General features: G+C 36.7%; 1 protein-coding gene across 2 annotated transcripts; it reads right to left on the bottom strand.

Moving 5' to 3' along the window:
• Positions 1 to 1,528: 1,528 nt before the first annotated feature.
• On the bottom strand, positions 1,529 to 26,985 carry lifrb (LIF receptor subunit alpha b). 2 transcript variants are annotated; one of them, XM_026941454.3, is made up of 18 exons: positions 26,811 to 26,985; positions 24,079 to 24,207; positions 21,292 to 21,470; positions 20,358 to 20,508; positions 17,753 to 18,001; positions 15,061 to 15,190; positions 10,899 to 11,026; positions 10,649 to 10,791; positions 9,656 to 9,809; positions 8,689 to 8,750; positions 8,393 to 8,597; positions 8,118 to 8,297; positions 7,285 to 7,389; positions 6,386 to 6,547; positions 6,092 to 6,214; positions 3,886 to 3,979; positions 3,716 to 3,767; positions 1,529 to 2,375 (listed from the first exon to the last, which is right to left on the bottom strand). In XM_026941454.3, exons 2-18 carry the CDS (start codon positions 24,146 to 24,148, stop codon positions 1,944 to 1,946), a joined length of 2,619 nt encoding a protein of 872 aa, XP_026797255.3. In that variant the 5' UTR covers positions 24,149 to 24,207; positions 26,811 to 26,985; the 3' UTR covers positions 1,529 to 1,943. The 2 variants fall into 2 exon arrangements, with proteins under 2 accessions (XP_026797255.3, XP_026797254.3); XM_026941453.3 differs by having other exon boundaries at positions 26,815 to 26,985.
• Positions 26,986 to 27,663: the final 678 nt, after the last annotated feature.

The following is a 27,663-nucleotide window of genomic DNA, read 5'->3' as shown; positions in this document are numbered from 1 at the left end:
CCATTGGTCAGCGGCTTGAAAAGGATGCCTATGTTTGGATTTTATTCGTGTCAATCACAGGAGACACAGCCCTCACCAACCCTCTCACTAACGCCCCCTACTGCATACTACCGTACTAAAAAGCTGTTCTAATAAGCGACTCGTTGTCAATCATAGCACACTATTTAGTATGTTAGTATGCGGTATTGCCTTTAGCTGTTATCCGCCCAGTGGAGGCGCTACAAAAGGACAATTAAAACAATCACCTTTATTTTGCTAAGTATTGAAATCACGGTAATTTAGCACAAATATCATTATAATTCGCATTATAAATCAATATAAATCAGGGTTTCTATCACACTTTACACTATAAGCCTATTTTATAAGCCTATGTAGACATCTGAATTAGAATAAGACTGTTCCTTATAACATTTACTAACCTTTTAAATGTTAATTATAAACACAGTTATATGCTCTCACTCAGTTTTAGTACCAGCTTTATCCTGGTCAGGGTTGTGGTGGATTCGGAGCATATCATGGGAACACTGGGTGAGGCAGGAATACACCCTCCATCACAATGCAACACGCGTACACACATTCACACACGCATTCACACCTAGGGGCGAGTTACTGTAGCCCATCCACCTACTGGCATGTTTTCGGGCGGTGGGAGGAAACCAGAGAACCTGGAGGAAACTCACATGGACAAGGGGAGAAAATTCACAGACACTAACCCAATCTCAGGATCAAACCGAGGAGCTGCAAGACGGCAACACTACCTGCTACATCACAGTGTCGCCATAAAAACACTTTTAGACTCAAATAATAAATACATACATTTGCCATCACAGTATGCAACCAAACAGCAAATCAAAGGGGAGCCTATGATCTAATGTGCCTTTAATACCTGTCTATATCTAACAAAAGCCAAATAGCCAATTTTAGCTAAGATCATTAATTAGGTAAGGAATAAAGCACCCAGTGGTGTGTTATTGTGCATATAACAATAACAGCTTGTCCTGAAGTATTTTATTCCTCTTATACCACAGCAATTTGCCAATGGTTTTCGAATTTTAATTTATTAAAAGGATGGCACATTGTACTTTTATACATTACAGATGTTTAATATTATGCAATGCTTGCAAAACAAGTTAGTTCCTGTTATTACTTGTGTTATAGCAGCTATAAACAGTTGTTTATACCTCTTTTTCCTTCTCTTGAAGTTAACACACACACAAAAAAACACAGCTTGTCATATTACAGAGAAACCGCAAAGCCTAAACCCCTCTATCCTAAAGATTTTCTCGTGTCTGATAATCTAAATTTACAGCTTTACAAAGTCGTTACAAAAGTTCTGACACTGGAGACTCCTTCCATAAATGTTAAATAAATGTCTCCTTGGAGGAAATGTCACCAGTTCAATGATTAGAAATTCTTTGTTAAATACCACATTTGCTTTATTATTAAACATGTGATTTGCAGCAGCACTACTGTCAGAGCTGTCGTTATAGAAAGTAAAAAAAAAAAAAAAACACCTTCTGACCAATCATAGACTTCAACAACAATATGGTATACATTTAATTAACTGAAAAAGCCAAACAAAATCATAATACATAAAGAGCCCTTGGTCAATAAACAGATAGTATTCAGACATCAGACATAAAATGCGTTTATTCTGAAGATTATAAACATCTATCAAGACAATTGCATGATATACAATCATCACAATAAAATAGTTTACATAATGCAGTGTTCACAGTAAAAGTGCAGACGGCACCATTTTTTAACGCTCAAAATATGATAAAAAATCATAAAATGGTTTATTGACATAAACACAGCTTTTCAAAATTCTTTTGAAAAGTCTGAAAATAGTGCTACTGCTGAAGTGCACTAAACTTATTTGTAGTGAGGGAGCAGATACAAGTTTTATAAGGTAGATCTGACATCCACAGGTTGAGGTGGAATTACATGATAAGATTGTCTTGATACTGCATTTCAGACATGTTGGATGGTGAGTGGGACCAACAGTGAGCATCAGAGGGTTGGTGCGGGATACTGCCATTCTGTATCTGAGGCATGTAAACGGATGGTAACACCTTAGCTGGAGGCACTGAAGGCATGTTGTATGTCGGATTTTGAATCCCAGGACATGGAAGCTCCTTGTAAGAAAGGTCCACATCAATAAGAGGGAGAGTCTGTGGATTACTATTAGGTGTTTGATAATTTTCAGACCATGATGAGTCTTTGGAGTGAGGACTGTTGAGAGTCTGGGCTTCGTAAAGCTCTTCCTGTAGCTCTAGTACAGTTATCGCAGGACAGACTTCTGGACTCTTTACTTTCAGCACTTCACTTTCTTCACATACCAGCTGATCCATCACTTGGCCTTGATAAACAATCTACAAATAAAAGACCCAAATGGGTTATGAGTCAAATTAATTTTCATAATGCAGTACCAAAGAATGAACAGTGGGAGTTTATTTATTTGTTTCGTGTATTTTTGTTCTTGTGTTCTCATGTTCTCGCTTAATATCATCATCCAATCTGGAAATTTAATTCTAATATTCAAGAATGCAAGTACGGAAATCCGATAAGATACCGGAAAGTATTATTGATCTGACTCATAATGAAGATGCATTAGGTGGCATGCCAATCAAAACAAACAGAGAGATCCATGATTCACTGTGACAAAATTATAATGGTGGAAGAGACAAATGACCATCGTTTTCTGTTTTTTTTTAAATTTTATTTATTTTTATTTTTTTAGTATTACCTAGGCAATGCACTAAAGTCTAACCAGCAGCTAATATAGAAGAATTTCATCATAAGGAGGCTCTGATTAGCCAAGTTATCCAGTTAGCAATAACGTCCTGTGGCAACAGCAATGGTTCAGCCAAAAATTAAATTTTACCCCAAAAATAATCCATCAGTCAAGCTATGTTTGGAGTTTGAAATGTGCTTCTTTAGTTTTAGGTTTTAGATATAAGGCTAATAAGGCTACCAGTTTACCATTGTGCAAACTGCATGCCTACAGCATATGGTAAAATATGATATCTCAACAAGTGAAAACATCTCATTTGTATTTATGGGCAAACGTGTCTAATATTTCTAATTATGAGAACATGTCTTGTTATATTAGCAGAATTATCTACCAATAGAACAAGATCATCTAAAGCCTGAAATGAGTAAGAATGTCTTAAAATAGGTTTAATAATAGGTTTAAAAATTCATATATCATAATCTCCCAATGTGAAATATTAGATACAATCAACTATATGTAAGTTTTTTTTTTAACTTGATGTGATTCTGTACTGAATAAATAATCAGACATTCACCTCAACACCACCTGTACATATACAGCAGAATTAGTTGGTATTAATATATGTATAAATCAGACTACATGATTCTGCTTCAAGATGAAGCTAAGAGTCTTGTTAGCTCTGTGACTGTGACTATGTTTTAGCTCAGTGACTCTGTCTCTGTTTACAGATAACATACAACATCAGGAATCACATCTGTTTGAGGCACTAAAAAACTCAACAGTGCTGTCTGTGTTAGCGTGAGTTTGCACAATGCTACAATGGCAGCTATAAACTTTCTATAGACACCAAAAATGTCTTGGCTGACGGTATTTGGGATAAGAGGAATTGTATGAATGCAGATCAGTTCTTCACATTCTTGGCATTAAGAAAGACACACTCATTGTGCTGAGAGCAGTAGACCAGCACTGAGGACTCACTTTTTTAAGAAATTCTTCTGAAAGCATCGGCTTGGGAACCTCAGGCCACAACCTGAAAGATTCAATCAAAAACAGTGAAAAAAAAAAAAACACTTTATCACTCTGTACACTGTTCTGTCTATGATGTTTTCTCATAAAACATATTGTAAAAAAGTAGAAATGTGCCACACCATTTCCAATTTCTGTAGGCAAGGACCGCAATGACGCAAAGGATAAAAATCATTAAGGCCAGAACAGGAACAACATTCATAATCACCTGGTCAACTGCGGAAAAAAAAAAGAAAGGTTATTTTTCCACACAGCCTTCAGCATTCATGACACTATCACATATGCATTTAATGGGGTGGATGTAATGTGCTTGAATTGCAGTGAAACTCCAGGAGGGTAAATATGAGGGTTAATCCCTCTAAATATAACATTACACTACACCTCTTATCTGGCATTTTCTAGCCAATTAGAGTAATAAATTGTGTGGAAGAAATGTGTGAAAACCCTTCACATGGTCAAATTTTTACTACATATAGTTCTAAAAACTACAGGCTTTCCTGAACTGAATTTTTTTTTCTCTTTTGCATGTTTTTCAATCAGTAATAAAGTTCTAGCATTTATAATCAGCTTACTCCCAGAAGTGAAAAGGGAGAAAATCTCATTTCAAGATTCCACTCCAATTCCACTGCAAGACAGCAACACACTGATTGTCTAAAAGTAACTGCTATTTATTGATTTCATTTGCACTTAATGTAATGTCTAGTAAATACATATAAAAAATAAATATGACCTTGAAGATTGTCTATCTTTATGCCACATTTGTTCCTTGTCTTGGCTTACTGTCAACCTAATGTAATGTTTCCCGAAAGCCTAGGCAAGTTTAGAAAGTTAGTAAAAACATTTCCACCTTGTTTGGTGAAATGTACACTATATGGCCAAAAGTATGAGGTCACCTGACCATCACACCCACATGGGAACAACCCTTCCCATTATAATAACCTCCGCTCTTCTGGGAAAGCTTTCCACTAGATTTTGGAATGTGGTTTTGGGGATTTTCTCATTTAGCCACAAGAGCATTAGTGAGGTCAGGCAGTGATGTCACGTGAGGAGGCCTGGGGCGCAGTCAGCAGTCCAATTCATCCCAACGGTTTTCAGTGGGGTTGAGGTCAGGGCTTTGTGCAGGCCACATATAGGTGTGATGGTCAGGTGTCCACATAGTGGCCATATAGCCATATAGCCAAAAAAAAAAACCCTCAATTTTGGTCAAAACCCAATTTTTTTTCCAAATTTTTGGATACAACAGTTTTTCTCAACCAACCACACAAATATTTTATTGTCTTTAGTTTTATCTCAGGACAAACACACTAAAGCAGGACCATATACCATTTCAGTGCTGACTAATAACTAAAAAAGCCCAACAGATACAGCATAGAGGTGTAACTAAATCATATGTGCCAGAGGCAGGCTTATCTTCTGTAAATGCTTTATAGTTCATTAGAAAATGGCAGGAGCTGGTGGGATTAGTCAAAATTTCTTTAGGAGTGGGATTAAAAAAATTCCAAAACTCAGCCCAAATTGCCAAATGCAATTTCTGCTCTGCTTAATTGCTTGTTATGTGCCCTCAAAGAGCTGTAAACTGTCCAGCTAATTCATTTCTGTCATGTGCTAGAAGTGTTTCTATTCTATAGGTTAACACAGTTTACAGTAATAATCCCAGCCTTTAAATCAGACTGCAAGATGTTTTCTAGGAAAACGACAGTGCCGCATCATTCTCTAATTTTACTACTAAAAAAGTTTTTTTCTTCAGTTTTAAGCTGTTTCCTAGTGATAAGACATATTATTATCATAGTTAAATTTGTGTCAGATGCACAGTTAATAGTGGTGGAAGCTGTTTTTATTGTCTGTCACAGTTTTTCTTACCAATAAAATGATTTTTGACACTGGAAAAAAGACAAACACTAGGGGTCAGTACACACCAAGTCATATGCCTAACGAGAAAGTTCAGGATTTGAAGAGAACTGTAATCCACTACTACTGTTCTAATGTAAATATGGTTCTAAGTGTACTAAAATTCAAGTCTTGGCTAAACATGAGCACGATTCCTCTTAACTGCAAGTGAGCCTCCAGCTTGAAGCTGATGAAGCTGGTGTCAGGCAGATAGTTAATACGCCGATACATAAACTCAAACATGTTTTCCAATTTGTAACTACTTGAATAAATCACATATTTCCTAATACATTAAATTAAGTAGATCCTTCTTGGTCTGGAAATTAAGGGGCTGAAACCAACAGGTCTAACACTGCTTGTAGTGTGCAGCAGGACAGGGATTATTTGTATTCGTATAACTGTACAGGTAAAATATGAGCCTCAGCTATTGTACACACATACCCCGAGGATCCATTGACAGAGTGATCACAGATCCAGGACTGGGTCCTGCAGATGTTAAGGCCTTCACTGTGAATGTGTACGTATCCACAGGAAGACTGAACTTGTACTTTTGAGTACTGGGATCTGAAATTAATAGGATAAAATTTTACATGTTACTTTTGTGCTGTTCAACATAAACTGCAAAAAGCAATGCAAATATTGATTCTTCTCTATACAAATATCTCTTTAGGACATTTGTTCTTTACATAGTAGAAAGTTCTTTACAAAGTAGATGTGAGAGCTAATCTCACTTACCAGATATATTGACACTGACTTCTTCTCTGCCAGCATGACTGTAGGACACAATATAACCTTTTATAAAGCCCCTCTGCTCCTGTTCACGCACACTTCCCCAGGAGAGGTAAATATTTAAGCCCTCCTGCTCTGCTTTTAGATTCTGAACTGCTCCTAATGGGGCTGGAAAAAAAAGACAGATGACATGGAAAAGTATATGACAAAGAGTACAAGCACAGGATAGAAGCAATATGCCAAAACGAGACATCATTGTATTTGCTCATAATATACAGTGTAATTTGCCATTAAATGATAAACAAGAATAAACAAGGGTCAAAATCTCTCCATCCAGGAAGATATGATGTGCATGCCCTATCCAAGGTAGATAAAGGACTTTATTAAGAAAGAATTAAATATGATGAGGTGAGGTTTCAAAGATAAATAATTATAGCTTGGAGGAGTGGGTTGCCCCGCCTCTTTCACTGGGGCTGACAGGCTTGATGGTCACAGAGACCACACCTCCATCTCTGGAACCGGCAGTTACAGAAGCAATGCCTCCTTTAGCATGACTGACACAGAGGCCATACTGCCTTCTCTGACACTGACGCAGAGGCCACACCTCCTTCTCTGACACTGACACAGAGGCCACACCTCCTTCTCTGACACTGACACAGAGGCCACACCTCCTTCTCTGACACTGACACAGAGGCCACACCTCTTTCACTGATTCTGACAGATGTATAGGCCACAACTCCTTTACTGATTCTGACACTGATGCAGAGGCCACACCTCCTTCACTGATTCTGACACTTGCACAGTGGCCACACCTCCTTCAGTGATTCTGACAGATGCAGAGGCCACACCTCCTCTGCAGAATATTTGAATTGAAGGTTAAAAGCAAAGAAATACTGAGTACTTACGCAGCTCTGTCATATAGCCTTCTCTCCTCTGCAACAATTCTGGTGCTCCTGAAGGGCAGCCATAAACCGAGAGAGTGTATTTCACTCCCTCTTTAAAATCTTTGTCTGTAACAAAGTATAAACAAGGGTGAAAAACATGATAAATGTACAGAAAATATAATTTTAGCATCACCATGTTTTTACTATGTTAATATTGTGTAGTGCTTACAATCAGGCAGATTAATTGGGTAATGTGTCCAATTTATGTAAGCAAAAATGCTTAATGCACTCTGTAAGTACTGCAATTTTCAGACAAGAAATTGCTTTGGCAGGTAAGAGACTACACCTAAAAATCAGCTGCTTGAGCTGCTTGCTGTACAAGTCACAACAACGTATGCTCTACCACATTGCTGTTGAATTCTCAAATCTTATTGGTCAGAAAGAGTTGGCTCACATAAACAGCTTGAGGTAATAAGGATTTTGTTTGTTATTTCAAGCTGTCCTGTGAGTTTGGTGTCATTCCTGTGTATGTGATCCTATTGATGGCTTTTTTACATGAACGCTGTAGCAGTGCACCCACTGTGAGATTTCAGTAAAAAAATTTCTCACACTGTCAGCACAACTTTGTCACCGGCTAGCTTTGGTCACATTGGTACTAAATGAATCACCAGTGAGCATGTCACATTAGTATCTCCACTCACGACCAAAGAATTCTTTTACAATGTGCAATTTTTGTCTTCTACAGGAAAAGCGGGCAAAAAATCTTACAGTGTAAAACTGGCTTAAGTTACAGCACCAGCTAGATGGTAATAGTTTGAGTATACGGTATAAGCACTAATTTTCCAGTTACTGACCTGAGCAAATCTTTGCACTGGAGACATCAGAGGGGATTTTTATCCATTTTACAGCACACTGTGCTTCGTAAGTTGGATACCAGTCTATCACATAGCCACATCTGGACCTAGGGCTCGGTTCCCAGACCATATCAAAAGCTCCATTATTTCCTTTAATATCACTGATGTTAACACCACCATCTGTGAAAAGAATGAGGGTACTAAAAATCACATCCTTGTTGAGATTGATATTCAGTATATTCAAAGCACAACCAATGTCCAACGCCTCTCTTCACCTGGAGACAGGTTGGGGATGGTGATGCTGGAGGGACGAGAGACACCGGCAGAGTTCCTAGCAGATACGGAAATGACGTGATATGTTTTTTGCAGCTTGTGGCAGTTTGCTGGTGATTCGACTGTCTCTTCATTCCTGTCTCTAGAGCTTCCCATAACCAGCTCATAGCTTGTAATGATCCCATGTCTCTGAGCTCTAGTTAGATTCTATGGAATGGTTAGAAAACAAAATATATACAATCTTAATGCCAGTGTATTTGGCTTTGTTATGAGGACAAATAACTTCAAGTGTACTCACTTTCCACACAACATAAGTCTGTTCACCAAAAACCTGCATCCACACATCTAAGGCTTCTGGAACTGAAAAAAAAAACAATCTATGAGAATACAGCTTGTATTCTATATTGAATAAAACATTAAATAATAATACAAAAAAAGGCTACAATTTACCATTATAAAATCCTTATTCAATTAATATAAAAATGAAAAACTTTACGAGGTGGTGTGATGGAGTAGAGTTACTATTATCACCCTGAAGGAGATTATTTTCCTGTAACAGTGCATCCCTATATGTTTTATTCCTCTCAGCAATTTAGCAATGATTACAATTTTTTATTTATTACAGAATGAGACATCAGACTTTTTATCCATTTAAAGTTACATTCGATGTTGTGTAACGTATACAAAACAAGTTAGTTCCTCAAGTAATCATCTTAATATCGTGAATCATTTCCTCACAAGCCTCTCTTTATTCTCTCTCACTTTTTCTCTACAGTCTGTAATGAACCGTTTCACACATCTCATCCTAAACACTAGAAATTCCACAGTACAAATCAAAATATTTGTAATATGCATTTTTCATGTAAAGTGTCTTTTTTTCACAGGTTGTTGAAATGTGTCATCTTTTTAGATGCTGTCCATGTGATGTCACATCAGCAAATCCATAGCTTACTTTTAATCAAAGCTCTGATTTCTGCATGAATGGCTACATGATTGGGTGTGCACACTGTCTCATTGTTGATAATTTTGCAAGTAAATTGTCAAAATGTCACATCTCTAAAGCTGAAATTTCCCCAAACAGCTTTTGAAATAGAATAGAAATGTGTGTACAGTCAGCAAGTATAATACAGTCTATATAGCCTATAGAGTTATTTCCTCTGATGATAATAAAACCATGAATTGTTTAGGGTAAGTAATTACTATAAGGAGGGTTTTTTTCTTATTCGACTTGTTAAAAACAAAATGTGAATATTTTTAGTGCTTACTGTCTTCTTTGGTGACGAAGGTGATGAGGTTACTCCAGTCCCCCCATTTATAAAAATGCTCGAGAGATCCGCACCGTACACGAGCTTTGTACTCAGTAAAGGGCTGCAGATCTGCCAAGACCACTGAGGTCAGTCCTGTTCCATTAAAAGTTTCCTACAGAGAAAAGATATTTTAATGATACTATATGTAAGAATAAGACACTTGGAGGTGAGTAGGAAAATAAAACATTGATGGGGTAGTGTGATGAAGTGCAGTTACTGCTACCCCCCTGAAGTTGATTATTTTCCTATAACAGCATCCCCAAGTGTTTTATTCCTCTTACAAACAGCAATTTTCCAACAATTTTTTTTTTCCTAAGAACAACCTGTCATACTTTTTATTCATTTTTAGTTACATTTAACATCTCCAAAATCCAAGTTAGTCATTCAGTCAAAAATCTAATGCACACAGTGTTCTTCATCACTTCAGATGTAGCCAATCTGCCAAGACATTTTCGGGTCTGAAGTTTCTTTCAAATCAAGTTTTTTTTTTTAATCTAAGTAATAGTTCGCATCTCCTCAAACAGCTTTGAGGCCCTGCTTGTTTGACACTGTCGTTGGACATCACAGAGCTAAAAACACTCATAGCTCCAATACTAAGCTGAACCACTTTGTTTCGCAGAAGTTTGGTGTCACTCCATGTCAGAATCAGAATCAGGTAGGACGTGTGGCTCAAAGTTTGAAAACGGAATTGCATGATAGAAGTGATACAAATGAAAAAAACAGTTCCAGTTTTTAATGCAAGTTATTCTGCTTCGTGTACAAATAGTGTTACTGAGCCAGGCAACTTGTCTTTTGAGACAAGTGTGTGATGCACGACGCTAAACTGGTAGCTATAAGCTTTCATTACTTGCCTAGACTTATAGCTCTGTGACTACATTTGAAGTAAATATGAAATGGTGTCAATTTTAATTTTGCCTGAAGTATTCCTTTAAATAGAATGAGAACGCTTACATTAATTATGCGTCCATTGACCTCCACTTGGCATATCATTGGAAAGGAGCTACACTTCGACAGTCCGTGCCATTTCCACTCAAGCGTTGCATTTCTTGCAGTAAACAGAGTGGTGGGGGCAAGCGTTGGCGCTTTCAGGTGCACTACAGAAAAGATGGAACGTTAGGTACTATTACTGAATGAAGCTGAGAAATAGCTCAGCCTTTAAACTAAGATTTAACCATCCAGAGAATCATATACTGTACTTTACCCCTGTGTTTTGGATCAGCTGTGTCAAAGATTATTTTTGTGCCAAGGATATTTTTGGCAGTTAGGGTCCAGTTCACCAACCCCGTGTCTATGGTGTTTTCCAGAACACAAAACCCAGGTGAACAGTTCCTAAATGAGACACACAATAAAGCACCATGAACATTCCTTTGAAGGAGCAACACAATCAAAGTAAAAATTATACAAAAGCACAGATGACAGAACTGCATGTTTATAGTGTTTCTTGTTGTGAATGAGTTAAAACTTTACTGTTTAGTGCGTTTGGTATTTGGAGGAATCATGGCATGAGCCCAGTCGAGCATTATGGACTTTTCAAATGTTTTGTAAAATATTATCGACTTGAAATCACAAATGAAACTGTCTGTCTTTAAGTGTGTGTGTGTGTGTGTGTGTGTGTAATAGTTTGCTGTACATTATTCTTATTATGCAATCAACAGGGGTGGAAAGTAAGGAACTACATGTACTCTTGTTACAGTACTTGAGTACATGGTTCACTGTAACAGTACTTTTTTAAGTATAGTTAAATCATAGTAGTTTTATGTTTACTTGAGTTTTTAAAAAATAAAATAAGTACTCAAGTTTGTTACATTTATTTTTGATCACTGTTACAAAGTTAAAAAAAAATATATATATATATATATATATATATATATATATATATATATATATATATATATATAAAATGCATTTAACTCCAGAATAATGTAAGCCAATGAAAATACAGAAATACAAAAATAATTAAATTTCAAGACCAAATCAAAATAAATCAGCTTCCTAAATGCTACGCTTCAGGTGCCAAATGCTTAGTCAGTGGAGTATCCCTGGGCCAATTTATTGGAAATCTTCCTATTTAAATTCTTCAAACGAAGCAGTGTGATAATGATCTGCAAAATATGCAAAAACACTATCAGCATTTCACAGCTCAACATCCAACCTGTGGAAACATGTCCAGGCATAACTGAGTGCGCTACACTCACTGATTTGATAATAAAGTGATAATAAGTGTTTCGCTTGTGTTTTACAGTATGAAAGCTCTGTATTAAACTTAAGATGTCATGCTGATGTTCAGTAGCGATGCCTGTTGTATTAAATGCATCCAAGTGCTGCTATAGCCTACACTGAAAAAAGTGAATATGTGGTCAGTCAGATTTAAGAGAAATTATTATTTATAGTTTGCATAAACATATTTAGTTTATGTAGATTGAGTGTGATCAATTCTCAGTCTTAACACAATCCAATTATATGATAAAATCTCGTGAGGCTGTTGGCACTGACAGGAAGAAATTAAAATTAGTATTAAATTAACCTCACTAAGTCACGTGTGGCATGATGGCGCAGTGGGTAATATCACTGCCTCACAGCGCCAGGGTCCCGGGCTTGATTCTGAGCTTGGGTACGTGTGCAGCCTTTGATTTTATTCTAGGGCTTTCAATATACACGATCAAATCTTGTTGGCTGAACAAAAACAAATTATGCTAATTCAACGCAATCTATTCATGTGGAACCGATGTACACATTTGAATTAAGTAAATTCATTGAACTTTTTTCAGTGTATATGTAAGGCTTAGGTTTATGTTTAAGGGGCATCTTTGCTAGATAGAAACATGGATGAATTAACATGAGGCAGCTAGCTAACAAACCTAGCAAGCTACTGAAACCCCAACATCATTTGGCTAAGTTAGCTAGCCAGCTAACGTTACCTTTCTTTATATATTGGTGATAATCGAGACAGTGTTCACTGCAGCACAGCTCACTTGGTTAGTTCATTTAATTGCTCAAAAATGTGTTCCTTAGATAGAACATTTTTGGATTAGTTGTGTCAACTGTGGACATGTAAAGTAATTTGTAAATGAATGATTCAGGTAGCTTTTCACAAGGTGACACTCATATAGCCATAATTTTCTTCATCTGTAATTTTACTTTTGATAGATGTAATTTTACATTGTTGATAGATATTATCTATCAGCTGTTAGATTAGATTCTTGTCCTCAACAAGAAGTGTTATTATTTTAACCCAAGGATTAAATGTTAGAGCCCGATTTCCACGGCCTCTGGTTTTGTTTGAAAGCTACTGAAGAGCTCTTTTTAACCATTATAACATGGTTGTGTAACCATATAACATATATATAACCATATATGCATGTTGGTTGTTGCAATCCAGAACTATCAAGCTACCAGACTTCACAAGTGCAAATCTCACAGACTCTCCATGAAAGAACGCTAATATGTGACCAGTGTGCACTCTGTATATTTATTTCTAAGCGCAGATTGGAACCTCTGGTGTTCCAGCAATGCAAGTGCATTACATGCATAATTAAAAGAATGCCGAGTAGCATGAGGGGAACTGCACATTTCCCCAATGCACATCATCAGATTTTTGCATCGCGATGCATCACACCACAGTGTATCGTTACATCCAAGTCAAGTCAAGTGGCTTTATTGTCATTTCAACCATACACAGCTAGTTAGTACACAGGGAAACGAAACAACGTTCCTGCAGGAACAAGGTGCTGCATAAAACAAACACAGAACTACAGGAAACTACATATATTTACATAAAGTGCACAGTGCAAACATGTGCAGGCAGCACAAGACAGTACAAATCTACCAAAACAAGACAATGGGCACAGTAAGTTACAGTGCAGCGCCGACTAGTACACAGATATACTAGTAGAAAGCGAATCAGATGACAGTAGTGCAAAAGAGTAACAATATAAGTTGCTATAAATGTGAACATAAGGAGTAGCAGCCGGGTAGAGAGTATAAAGATTATATACAGTGTATAATAAATCTTTATAGCAGCAGAAATTGAATACGGAGATATGCAATAATTGCAAAGAGGACGGGATGATGTTCTAGTATTTATCCCTAGTATTTACAGACCACCAGGGCCCTAATCTGAATTTCTACTGGAATTTGCAGATTTTGTCTCAACCTGCTTGTTTCAGTAGAAAAAGCAGTCATTTTGGATACTTTAATATTTATTCTGATACGCTGCAATACCCTCTGAGAGCAGCACTTGTGTCTCAGTAGGGGTCAGTCAGAATATAATAGAACATGCTCATTACAACAGACACACTCTTGATTTAATACTGACGTTTAGATTAAATATAGAAAACAGTCACACTTCCCCAGTCTGAAACTCTCACATCATTACCTCATTTCATTTAAAATGTGTCTTAGTGCATATAATATATGCACATCGCCATGCTACTGCAATCAGCGTGCAACACCAGCTACTGTACGCGGTTTTGTTGAAAATCACCCAGATCATCTTTGATTGGTTCACCATCTGATCAGGCTCGATCAGGCCACTGAATGCTTAGAGTCAACGTTCCACTGCACTCTAAATAATGTAGCCCCAATTAAAAGAAAAACAAATAGAGGAAAAAATAGCACCCTGGTATAATGATTACACTCTTGGAAACTTAGAACATAAATGGTGTCAAACTAAATTGGTAGTATTCCAAATTACATGGAAGGAGAGCTGTTTTAACTATACTTCTTAACTTACTTAACTTAGATCAGCATCTCTCTCCACTCTAATTAAAGAAAATGAAACTAATCCTAGATTCTTATTACTACTTATACTATCAGTAGTAATCTGATAACTAATTATGTTGATATATTATATATCTTCCTCTTCAATATCATCAGCTTGTGTACTAGATCCCTTGCCTACACACTTCCTTAAACAAATACTACCAGAAGCAATCAAACGTCTATTAAAAATAATCAATACTGCCCTTAGCAACAGACTATGTACCTAAATTCTCCAAATTAGCCGTTATCAATCCACTGATGTGACAATCTAAATATCCAGATTTCTATAACGCTGCTTTGTCACAATGTCCACTGTCAAAAGTGAAAAAAGTAAAAAAAAAAAAAAAAAAAAAAAAAGAAATAAAAATGTTATAAATAAAATTGAATTGAATTGAATTAAAATCTTTCATCCAAATATCTAGATGTTCATAAACCTCAAAGACATCTTTTAAGCATCTTATAAATGCATTCGAGCTCACCAACAAAATTATAAGAGGCAATAAAACAATATTCTCCCTCACTTGGCTGAATAATAGTAACCAGTAATCAGGGAGCAAAATCACAGTAATTATTTTTATACTGCAGCTTTGTTAGCTTCCTACCTTCCATTGATGAAGTACTGTGGTTGCATGAGTTCTTCTGAAACGTTTGCTCGATGCCCTTTAATCCAGTGACACTCCACGGAACTGAGATCTCGAGTCTCACATGTAATGCTGTGGTCATCAGGAGCATCTGCAATAACCACTGATGTCAGGACTTTCAAGACCAGTGCTTATGAACTAACCGATCTGCTTAACACAAGATGTTACCAATATCTCATATATCACTGGACTGCTCGCAAGCTGTCCCATCGTTTATTTTCTGTCGCACCATTGCATTTTGGCTTTTAACCACATTTTGGGTCACAGTAATGGTTGGAAGAGAAAATATTATAAAAGTACGCTTCTTTCTAGCTCATTACTTGTAATCCTCGATCCTTACTGTTGCCCCAAAATTACAAAAAAAAAAAAAACCCAAAAAACCCCAAACAAACAAAAAAAAAAAACAGGTGACCCCACGTGAATTTGACTGATTGGAGGTTCATTTGACGGATCAGAATCAGAAAGGGCTTTATTGCCAAGTGTGCTCACACACAAGGAATTTGACTTGGTAAGTGAAGCTTCCAGTACATATACAAGTTATGATGACTGTGTAGTTCATCTATTTTAAAACAGTGTGTCATAGACAAACAACACTGAATGCTCATTTGCTCCAAGCACACGGTAATCCTAGCTATAAACTCCCTTCATAACTTTAGACTTTGCACTATATATTGTATGTATTGTATGTATATATATATATATACATATATACATATACATATATATATATATATATATATATATATATATATATATATATACATATATATATATATATATACATATATACATATATATATATATATATATATATATATATATATATATATATATATATACACAGTGGATATAAAAAGTCTACACACACCAGTTAAAATGCCAGGCGTGATGTAAAAAAATGAGACCAAGATAAATCATTTCAGAACTTTTCCTACCTTTAATGTGACCTATAACCTGTACAACTCAATTGAAAAACAAACTGAAATCTTTTAGGTTGGGCGAGTAAAAATAAAAAAAAAAAATAAAATAATGTGGTTGCATAAGTGTGCACACCCTTAAACTAATACTTTGTTGAAGCACCTTTTGATTTTATTACAGCACTCAGTCTTTTTGGGTTTGAGTCTATCAGCATAGCACATCTTGACTTGGAAACATTCGTCCACTCTTCATTGCAAAAACGCTCCAAATCTGTCAGATTGCGAGGGCATCTCCTGTGCACGGCCCTCTTCAGATCACCCCACAGATTTTCATTTGGATTCAGGTCTGGTCTCTGGCTGGGCCATTCCAAAACTTTAATCTTCTTCTGGTGAAGCCATTCTTTTGTTGATTTGGATGTATGCTTTGGGTCGTTGTCGTGCTGAAAGATGAAGTTCTTCTTCATCTTCAGCTTTCTAGCAGAAGCCTGAAGGTTTTGTGCCAATATTGACTGGTATTTGGAACTGTTCATAATTTCCTCCACCTTGACTAAGGCTCCAGTTCCAGCTGAAGAGAAACAGCCCCAAAGCATGATGCTGCCACCACCATGCTTCACTGTGGGTATGGTGTTCTTCTGGTGATGTGCAGTGTTCTTTTTGCGCCAAACATACTTTTTGGAATTATGGCCAAAAAGTTCAACCTTGGTTTCATCAGACCATATTTTCCCACGTTTCATCAGACCATTTTCCCCACATGCTTTTGGGAGACTTCAAATGTGTTTTTGCAAAATCTAGCCGGGCTTGGATGTTTTTCTTTGTAAGAAAAGGCTTCCGTCTTGCCACCCTATCCCATAGCCCAGAGATATGAAGAAATGGGAGATTGTTGTCACATGTACTACACAGCCAGGACTTGCCAGAAATTCCTGCAGCTCCTTTAATGTTGCTGTGGGCCTCTTGGCAGCCTCCCTGACCAGTTTTCTTCTCGTCTTTTCGTCAATTTTGGAGGGACGTCCAATTCTTGGAATTGTCACTGTTGCGCCACATTTTCTCTACTTGATGATGATGGTCTTCACGGTGTTCCATGGTATATCTAATGCCTTGGAAATTCTTTTGTACCTTTCTCCTGACTGATAACTTGTTAATAATCAGATCTCTCTGATGCTGTGGAAGCTCTCTGTGGACCATGGCTTTTGCGGTAAGATACGACTAAGAAAATGTCAGGAAAAGCCTACTAGAACAGCTGAACTTTATTTGGGGTTAATCAGAGGCACTTTAAATGATGGCAGGTGTGTACTGACTCTTATTTAACATGTGTTTGAATGTGATTGCTTAATTCTGAACACAGCCACGTCCCCAGTTATAAGAGGGTGTGCACACTTATGCAACCACATTATTTTGTTTTTTTATTTTTACTCGCCCCTTCTAAAGATTTCGGTTTGTTTTTCAGACGAGTTGTACAGGTTATAGGTCACATTAAAGGTGGAAAAAGTTATGAAATGATTTATCATGGTCTCCTTTTTTTTTACATCACCAGAAACCTGGCATTTTAACAGAGGAGTGTAGACTTTTTATATCCACTGTATATATATGTGTGTGTGTGTGTGTGTGGGTGGGTGGGTGTGTGTGAGTGTGTGTGGGTGTGTATCTCAATCTCTTACAAACTATCTTCCATTCATGGGTCAGATTCAAAAGGTAACTTGGAGTAAACAGGAAAACATCCTTCCCTGGTTTATACTTACAGTCAGTGTAGTAAGTGGAGCCTTCACCCTCGCAGATTATATCAAACCCCTCTGGTGGAGACGGGTGAGAATGTCGAATAGGCTCTGTGACATAAGTCTGGTTGCTGATCCGAAGTGTGAAAAGAGAGGATTTGAACTGTCCATCGTGTTCCGGCTTTAGGATACAGCAGAACCTGATGCCCTCACTAACCAGTGCAACACGGTTTTGAGGATACACCCTTATGTCCTTTATGTCAGGTATGTCTCTTCCTGTAGGGTGAAAAAAATACAGTATTTGTGGATTTGAATAATATTTTATTTACAGAGCTGGATTCATATTAATACTGTCATAATTATTCTGATACAGATTCAGATTTATTGTCACATCACAGTTTACACAGTTACTAAGAAAGTATGAAAGGTGAGTGAAATTCTTGTGTGCAGAGAACCAACAACAATGCAGTAAAACTAGGTGTATATATACTGTACTGTGCAAAAGTCTTAGGCACATGCAAAGAAATGCTGTAGAGCAAAGATGCCTTCAAATAATGAAACTAAATGTTTCTACATTAAAAAATACTATAAGGAGCAGTAAACAGTAATAAATGAAACAAACTCAATATTTGGTGTGACGATCCTTCACTTTAAAAAAAATTAGTAGTCTCAGATACAGTGTGTGCAGTTTTATAAGGAAATGAGCTGTAAGTGTTTCTGAGCAGCTTGCAGAAGCAGATATAGTTATTCTGGAGACTTTGACTGTCACACTTGCTTCCTATTTTTGCAGCAAAACCCAGCAGCCTTCATTATGTTTTTTTGTCTGAAAAGTGTCTCTTATGTAATCTGCTGCTTTCTTTACTGACATACAAACATTTTTCTGTAACATTTAGTTTTGTGCTGGAAAACTACTGTTTGGAAATCTAAAATGTTTTTGTACTGAATCAATAATGTAGTCAGAAAATAAAAATCTATAATAAAGTTTGAAAAAATAGGGTGCCTAAGACTTTTCCACAGTATTGTATATATCCAGATTGCGTTGTCTTGGAGGCATTTGGTGAGGGTATATATACATATTGATATATATATATATACACACACACACTCACCAAATCCCTCCAAGACAATGCAATCTGGATGGCAACTAAAAAGCAATAAAATCAAGGTTCTTCTCATTGGCTACACACTATCCAAAGCACACAGTTTTAACATCTGCATCAATGGCTGCTTTGTATATCTCTCCATACCAGGCAAGAGCCTTGGTGTTATCCAAGACAATATATTCACTTTCGAGCCACACATCAGAAACAATCTCTGCCTTCTTCAATCTCCACAACATTGCCAGACTACACCTGGCTCTTTCTCAGCGCATACAACTCCACGCATTAGAAACATCCCAGATCAATTACTGTAACGCTATTCTCTCTGGCATCCCAAATAAATTCCTCCTCAGGCTTCAACTCATCCAAAATGTTGCTGCCTATATTGTAAACTTTATAATAAGTTATAAAACTAATCAGGCAAATCAATCAACCAGTCAGAAGGCTCATATTGTCGTTTTTTTCTCTTTGTCTGCAAATCACCATCAGCGCAGCAAACCCTGGACGTAAACAGAGCGCTGTTTTAGCCCAGAGATTTCCTCTACTTATATACAAGCGATCTAGTGTAGACAGAGAGTCATTCAGCATAAGTTTACATTACGTTTATTTTTTCTTAAAAATACATTTATTTTCTATTCACCTCCAAGGTTCCTGAGTTACACATACATTTTCAATATAATGTTGAGATACACTTCACATACTGCTGTGTGCTTCTGTTGGGTGTTGGTTTGTTCTGTAGATAATGCAGGCTATTGGAAGGATTATTTTATTTTATATTTTATTATTTGTGCTTAGTCAATGATTGACTTGTTTGTAAATTGGCTATAGCATTCTCTCTCTATAGCAGGCAATGAGGCTTATAAAACTTGTCTGTAATCAGCATATTATCTGCCCTAATCTGCATGCATGAGCTCACAGACACCTATGATTGGTTAGCATATCTCTGATATGGGAGAAAGAATGTGCCGTCCCTTCCGTTTAGGATGGTGAGGCATCATCAGGATTCAAACTCGTGATCTCCCAGTGATATGGTGAAAGCTTATGTGCAAATCTTTATTGCCAGCATTTTCCCCAGGTTAAGAGGAACATTTTAGATCTGGATACAAAAACACATTCTCTGCAGTCAGGGATTGATGAAATAAACGTTTTCAAGGCTTGACCCAAATCCTGTTTATTCTGTTTACTGTTCACTACTACACTCGACTACATACAGTACATCTTCAACAAGCAGCAGGCAGATCCTCCCTCCCCCATACTACCTCATACACACAGGTAAGAGACAAACACACCATTGACTAATGAACAATAGAACACTGTAGACACTGAAAAGAGGTTTCCATTACATTTAAAAAAAAAAAGGCTTATATATGAGTGTCGACTCTCAGCCTGCAGCTAAAAGAGTTGACATAGAGCTGACTCACTCATGAGCAACACATCACCTTTAATAGCCCACTGTGTATTTGTGAAAAAAACTGATCCAAGTCAGGCTTTTCCTACAGTTCTTTCTCAGAGATTTCGAGATGAATACTCACCAGGTAAAGTTGTCAGAGGTGTCCAGGCACTGGTGAGGTCACGGTCTCTGTAGCGCAGCTGAACAGAATGTGATGTACACTGCAGTGGTAATGGTGAAATCCAGCTCCACTTATAATGGCCTGTTTGATTTGCTTTCAATTCTATTGTCTCCTAACAGACGCAGAAGATGGAAAAAGCAAAGCGTTACATCACATTTTAGTGTACTTGAACAGCTTCTACTTTTTTCACCAAGTGTCAGAGCTGATGGAAGAATCAGCACACCTTTTTTTTTTTTTAAAGCGACTCGTATTTCCCTCCAGTTTTAGAGCCAAATTATTATTAGGCCTGTCATAATTATGAAATTTTGGCTGATGATTTTTTTGTCAAATGTCATTGTGTTTAGCAATTTCTAGGGGTGGAAAATACTTGAGAAATTGTACTTCATTACAGCACATAATATACATAATATACATAAACTACTGAAGTAAATTTACAAGAGATTTACTCATTTTGATCTTCAATGTACAAGTTATGCCATCAGATTTTTTTTTCTAATTCTATTTCTCTCTTGCCCAGCTTTTTATTTTTAAAATTTGTTTAAAATTAAATTGACATCAATGTGAAACTAAACTGTGCACAACTGCGATAATCTGTCGTTGAGCAAAGGCAATCAAATCTAAAGAAACATTTTGAGCTAAATTAGCTTTGGGGTACATTTGCTAGCTAGCTTTTTGTTGTTAAACTTAGCATTCATTGTAACAGGATTGTAATTTTGTAAATTTGTTCAGGCTGTGGGTTTCTGAGCTGCCACATTTTTGTGCTGGAATCAAATCGATTTCATAAGTGGCTCTTCTATGATATAAAAAGCATGACATGGTTTGTGGGAAAAGCCTCTATTTGGCTCTTAATTGAAATGAGAATAAAAATAGCTTTATTAAATAAACATCCACTTACATTATGAACCAGTTTCATCTGCTCAGTATAGAAAATCTTAATGTCGTAGGTGACTTTGTCTGGTGTGATACTGTTGGTGAAACCATCCTTCCACTCAATATTCATCTCCCAAGCACCGAAATCTTTCACGCCATCTTCTGTGTAAACTTTCACCTCCTCAGGGGCAGACAGTGGCTGTGCTGTTAACAGGATTTTTACAAACAATAACATGTTGGCACATGAAACCTGCTGACATTTTCCTGGGTCAAAGCAAAATAACAAGTACGACCAGTGGAAATTCAACACTACTGGTACATGAACTTCCTAAACACGATAAATGAGCCCCATTTGGACAGGATAGATTTATTTCTGTGATGCCTTCTGTGTAATTTTTCTCCACCCTTGAGAGACTTCCTGCCCCATAATGCCTACTTTTTGTTTTTTCTTTCAAGAACTCAAGGCCAGGCTACTTGTGTAGTCCTGCTCTGATAGATGTCTCTGCCATTTTATAAGCAGATGTTTCCTCTTGTGCTGGAAAAACAAGTCTGATTGCTGCTACACACTGCGTTAAGTCGTTTTTTTTTTGCATGTGTATGTTTACAACCAATTATATAGTAATGTTTTGGAAAAGTCTCAAACATAACTATGGGTCACATTACTGTATCTCACTATCTTTAGTAGTATGCTGTTAGAAGAAAACAGAATGTAGAAAAGCTTCTTAGTCTGGGTAAATTTGAACCTCAGTTAATCGGCTTCACACTGAACAATGACTGTTCTGTTGACTTTAAATGGCTTTATGGCTTACACATACCAAGTTAATGGACATTTTGAGAAACTCAGTCATTTCATTTAATGACTTGAAAGAAAGCAATTCAAAATAAATCCGTAAATTATGACAAATAAGACTAGCCATTCAATTCAACAAAAGTAATGGCACCCTATAAAAGGAGGAAGTGTTAGTGCATGTTTAGAGTAGCCAATGTGCTGCAATGGCTGAGCCGTAAAACTGGAGGATTTAGCACCCATGACACGTAGGAGGTGCTCTTTCAGTGCAAGATGTTCATTACTTTCTAAAATTGGAAAAACAAATTAACATGAATTAACTTCAATATTAAATAATAGGGGTGTAACGATATACTCCAGTCACAATTCGCTTCATGATACTGGCTTCACGATCCAATTGGAAAAATTATGAGTGAAAAGATTCCTTTTTATTTCGGAATCATAAACAATGTGAAACAATGTGCATTTTTGTCTGTATAATCCTTAATAAATCAAAAATTGCTATGAACAGAGGTGTGATATTGTAAACAAAATATACTACACCATATCTTCCAAAAAAAAAAAAAAAAAAAAAAAAAAAAAAAAAACTCATACATTTACTTATAAATCCACTATAAATTCTCCCAAATCAGTTGAAACATAATGAGCTATGTAGCAGACATAGAGCTGTCATTTGAAAGTGACGGAAGAGCTATTTTTTTATTAGCTATATCATTTATGCATGACCATATAACCTTTAATGCGAGTCGGTCATGATCTGGAGCTCTATCTATCTATCTATCTATCTATCTATCTATCTATCTTAACTCTATGGGTTGCACAGATCAGGACCTAGTTAATTATGCATTTCTATGATGTATATTGTTACAGTTTTGCATCACAAGGTAACAATGCATCAATTCACCTCTATTAAATAATAATAAAGTTCTGCTGAACAGTATATTAATTCATGGGACTCCTTCTTGCAGCATGTCAAAGAGCACATCCAGTAAGTAAGCAAGTAAGTAAGCAAATAAGTAAGCAAGTAAGTAAGTAAGTAGGTAAGTAAGTAAGTAAACTTTCTGCCAGGTCCTGCCCTTTTGGTACACATTACACACACCTATACAGAGAAAATGTATCACAACACAGCCTATAAATCATACTATAATCACATTCTTTATTGTTATTGTATTCTTTGTTTAGTTTCATTCCTTCTTTGTCGGATTTTCCTATATATGCTCCTGTCCTGAATTTCAGCATCTTGCTCTAACAGTATACAGTACATTGCATGTCATTTACTGTTTCCTTCTAAAAATGACGGAAACCAACTAAAAGAGTTAAAAAAAAGATGGCTGGAGAAAACCACACATTGCTGATTCAGAGCAGCTGGGAAATGAAGGATAGAGAGCCAAACAGCACATACTGTAGCTGCAGTTTCACAGACTGACAATGTGAAGTCTGGTTGCTGGCCCACCTGAAGTAAACTGCTCCTTCACATAAAACTGCGCTTAGAAAACCCACAGGCAGGGTCCTGTGCCTTTACCTCTGACAGTTCACTGGAGACTCCTTCCATAAATATGAAATAAATGTCTCCTTAAAGAAAACTTCACCAATATCAACAATTACATGTATTTTAAATATGTTTATGTGAACCGTTTACCAAACAAGTCCCTGTGAATGAGCTGTGAACTGATCCTCAAATTCAAATTAATATAAACCTGTGATTTTCAGCTGCAATATTGTCACAGCTGCTGTAATAGAAAATTAATCAACACCTTCTGACCAATCAGAATCGTGAATTTAACTGCTGTGGACTAAATAATATTAACCTGATTGTAATTAACAACTAAATCAGCTCACTATCTGTACAGGATGTAAAACATAATAATTATGTGAATAAGCAGTTTTTTGGATAATTTTTACGAAAGGGGCTCAGTCTGTGGGGCCAGTACCATCTGAAAGTAGAAAGTAAGTAGAAGCTTAGAATAATGTGTGCATTTGGATTTTTCGATGTGTTTCTTTTCATCGGCTGTGGTGCAGACTCACCATTCAGTCTTCCTCGCACAATCAACACGGAGAACACAGCACATAGAGACCACACAAATACACGGGCCATGACAGGACGGCGCACGCAATGACTCACGCAGGTCTGATTAGTTCATGAGTAATGATGTCCTGGAGAAATAAAAACAAGGGGTTTTAGTGGGTCAGGAGTATAGGGAAAAGCCCACAACACCCTATTGTCTGGAGCTTCCTGCTGTAGTTTGGATTTTGGCCAGCAACAACTTACACTGTTCATGCTCACTGCTACACACAAACAACTCATGCAAAACAGCTGTTTGCTTTAGAAACAATATTGATCTGAAGTGCTGGATGGTATCTGTCAAATCCATTTACATATTTTATGATGTGAGCATGTGTTACATTAAATGACTTGGTATGGATCTTCCACACGACCCTAGAACACTTAGCTTGAAACACAGCACCATCACACAACATTTCACATAACATAGCAAAATAAGCTTGCGGAAAGCTATCAGCTGATGAGCAATACTGAGCATCAGACGATACACTGAGATCAGTATTGCATTAGCAAAGCAGGAACAGTGCATCGCTAGGTGGTTTATATCTACACTTGGAAGTAAACATAACTTTCATTAGCAGAATGTGACATTATACAATGACATTTGGCGGATTTAGCTAGCGTTTAGTAAATATATTTTTTTAAACAGTAGTTTGGCTAGAAAAGAAAACATTTTTCACTATAGTAGGGGGCGCTAGTTATCAACCCTTAGCCAAGTTAACCAACTAAAATTTATACTGTCATATATTCAAGGAACACTAAACAAGAAGTCTACATTATATTCAAACTACAAGACCAAGCTAGCTAGCTAATTCTCAAACCGTTTTGACTTTTCACATTACAGGTCTCCCAAGCAGCTGACTGACCCAGTGTTGACCCAACATTGACCCAGCATCTGTTTTGAGTATAGCTAAGGTTGGTCCAACTTCAGTCTGCACTCTCTCTGAAAAATAGTACTAAACCTTTCTTTGTCGCTGGCATGGTACCCTTAAACGACAGATCTTTTGTAACCTTAATATGCATCGTTCACCTGTATATGTGAATATAGTGTACCTTTTAAAATGATATGGAGTGTAATTAGTGTTCAGAGTAAAACATAAAAGGTACAAAGAAAACAAGGAAAATATGACAAGAATAGAGTAAGATACAGTTACAGTTGATTAGATACGGTTTAGTACGCTTACTTCTGAAAATGCTGGCTATTTTTTGACACAACTGGGAAACATAATATTTGAGAAAACAGATAGGGTTAATTCAAATTTTTATAATAATAATAATAGTAATTATAATAATTTTTAATAATGTTAATTCTAATTTTAAAAAGTCAGCAGGTGGGAAAAAAAACCTGAATGTTTTTTTCCTACATTCTCTTAGCAGTAGTTCATTTCCTACTGATTTTGTCTGGAATTTTTTAAATAAACACTTTTCATATTGGGTTTTTCCGCAGTCCTTGGGGGTTACAGTCAACAGTCCAGGGTTACTCTGCACAAAAAATTTCAGTTCTCTAAATAACTAGCAGAGCTATTTATATGTATATTTATTCTCCTTCTTTTTTGTTGTATATTGTGAGTATATTCTGCACTGTTCAAATCGTGTGAACTGGTAAGTCTTAGTCTTTCTTGTTGCTCTTGTGTTATGGATGTTGTGACACCAAATTTCCCCTTGGGGATCAATAGAGTACTCTCTACTCTACTCTACTCAAAAATATTAAATATCTCAAACGTGCTGTTGAGGGAGCAAAATGGATTACTGACAGTATGACCTAATAACACCTTAATCAATAAAGCTGTTGCTACAGTAGTACCTTACAATCTACCACAGCATCTCTGGATCATTCTGAGGTAAACTCCCATATTATTTATTTACTCACAGGCTCAACTCTAAATGGCTGTTACACATACTGTATAAAGCACTTTATATACTAACAAACAGGCACTAAACTGTACCTTGGCACTAAAGTGGTACATCTTTTGTAGCTTTAATATCTAGTATTTTGTATCTTGTGTCTTAAAACGATAGAAATCATCACAGAAATTCGAATGGTTTGCATTACAAATATCAAACATCATTACAAACCATCAGGTAGCCATTAAAACCATTACCATTACTGGTCCTTAATGGTATCCAGACATAACATTAAACCAATAGAAATCAACAAATTACCAGTAGAGACCCACAGGGACCATTAGAGTTTCCGTTAAAACCAATATAATTCCCATTATAACCATTAAAACCATTACAAATTTATTGAGGGGTTTCTAATGTTTTTTTTTTTCAGCAGAGTATTACATGATAATGTGGATTATAGTTTATCTTAAAAAAATGATTTAAGGTACATAATTGGACATTAAGGACCACTCTTATCCCTTTATGTGCATTAACATGCACCTTTCCAGGTAAAAGATAACACAAATACAGCAGGAGTCATTTCTGTCAAGTCTAATGGCTCTAGGAATAAAACAGACTCATATGATTGAGCCACAGATATAGACTAGATGTTAAGTATCTCGTTACATACAGCACTGGAAAATCGAAACATCATGTTAAACATCCTGATTAGGACTAGATTACTTTAAAAGAGATTTTTAAAAGTCTTTAACACTAATAAACTATTCGTGTTGCGCAACTAAGCACCAAAATCCGGCTCTGAAACCAAGTGTGTCTTTTTTTTTTTTTTTTTTTTTAAACAACTGACCTACCGGGAAGTTGGTCCTCTTCTTTAAGATGTCGCAAGCTGAAGAATGGTTCTTCCTGAAATGAAATATATAGAAGTAAAAGAAAAGCAGAAGAGTGGTGTGTGGACTAGTAGTGAGTGCTGAAGTGGAGGAAAACGCGCTTCCATAGAGGAAGGCAGAAATGGGAGTGTTTGAGTGAGAGGAGGTTCATACTGGAAGAGGACGGTGCAGTTCCTGGGAAAATGAAACGGCGGTGTGTTGAGCAACAGCTCTGTGCACCTCCACACCCACAGCTCCTGTTCTAAGCATAGTGAGTAAAGAAGTGTTCAAAAAAAATAGTTTTTTTGATTTTTATGATTCATTTTCTATAACAGCAGCCCTGACACTAAAATACAGCTGACAAGGTTTATTACTTTCCCAGTTCTAAGAAATGATCATTTCTATACCACCAGCTTGTTCACAGAGACATGTATGGCACATGCTCCACATAAACAGATGAAAAACGTGTAATCACTGATACGGTTGATAGTTTTTTGTTTTTTTTTTTTGTAAGGAGACATGCTTATACCCATCAGCCATAAGATTAAAACCACTGACATCTGACATGAATAACATTGATTATCTTGTTAAGGAATGGAATATATTATGCATAAAGTGAACAGTCTGAACAGAAGCTGATGTTGTGGAAGCAGGAAAAATGGGCAAGCATATGGAGCTGAGAGAGAGAGAGAGACGAGGGCTTCGAGGGAGAGAGCCGACCGCGCAGAGCTGTGTTTGTGTTCGTCTCTGAATGAGTCAACTGAAAAGCGAAAGTAAAAATAAAAAGAATAAAGAGCCCTTCTGAGTTGTCCTCAGCTTGCCTCCTGCCTCCTC

The sequence above is a fragment of the Pangasianodon hypophthalmus genome, chromosome 15 (genome assembly GCF_027358585.1).
Source record: "Pangasianodon hypophthalmus isolate fPanHyp1 chromosome 15, fPanHyp1.pri, whole genome shotgun sequence".
Lineage (NCBI taxonomy): Eukaryota > Metazoa > Chordata > Actinopteri > Siluriformes > Pangasiidae > Pangasianodon > Pangasianodon hypophthalmus.
The sequence above is the reverse complement of the archived record's forward strand: the minus strand, read 5'-3'. Positions and strand labels throughout refer to the sequence as shown.

Coding starts and splice junctions, on each gene's coding strand:
- lifrb (XM_026941454.3), bottom strand. CDS start 24,148: ATGGCCCGTGTATTTGTGTGGTCTCTATGTGCTGTGTTCTCCGTGTTG. Junction 20,509..21,291: donor AGATGAAACTGGTTCATAAT/GTAAGTGGATGT, acceptor TGCGTCTGTTAG/GAGACAATAGAATTGAAAGC. Junction 8,751..9,655: donor CTTCGTCACCAAAGAAGACA/GTAAGCACTAAA, acceptor TTTTTTTTTCAG/TTCCAGAAGCCTTAGATGTG.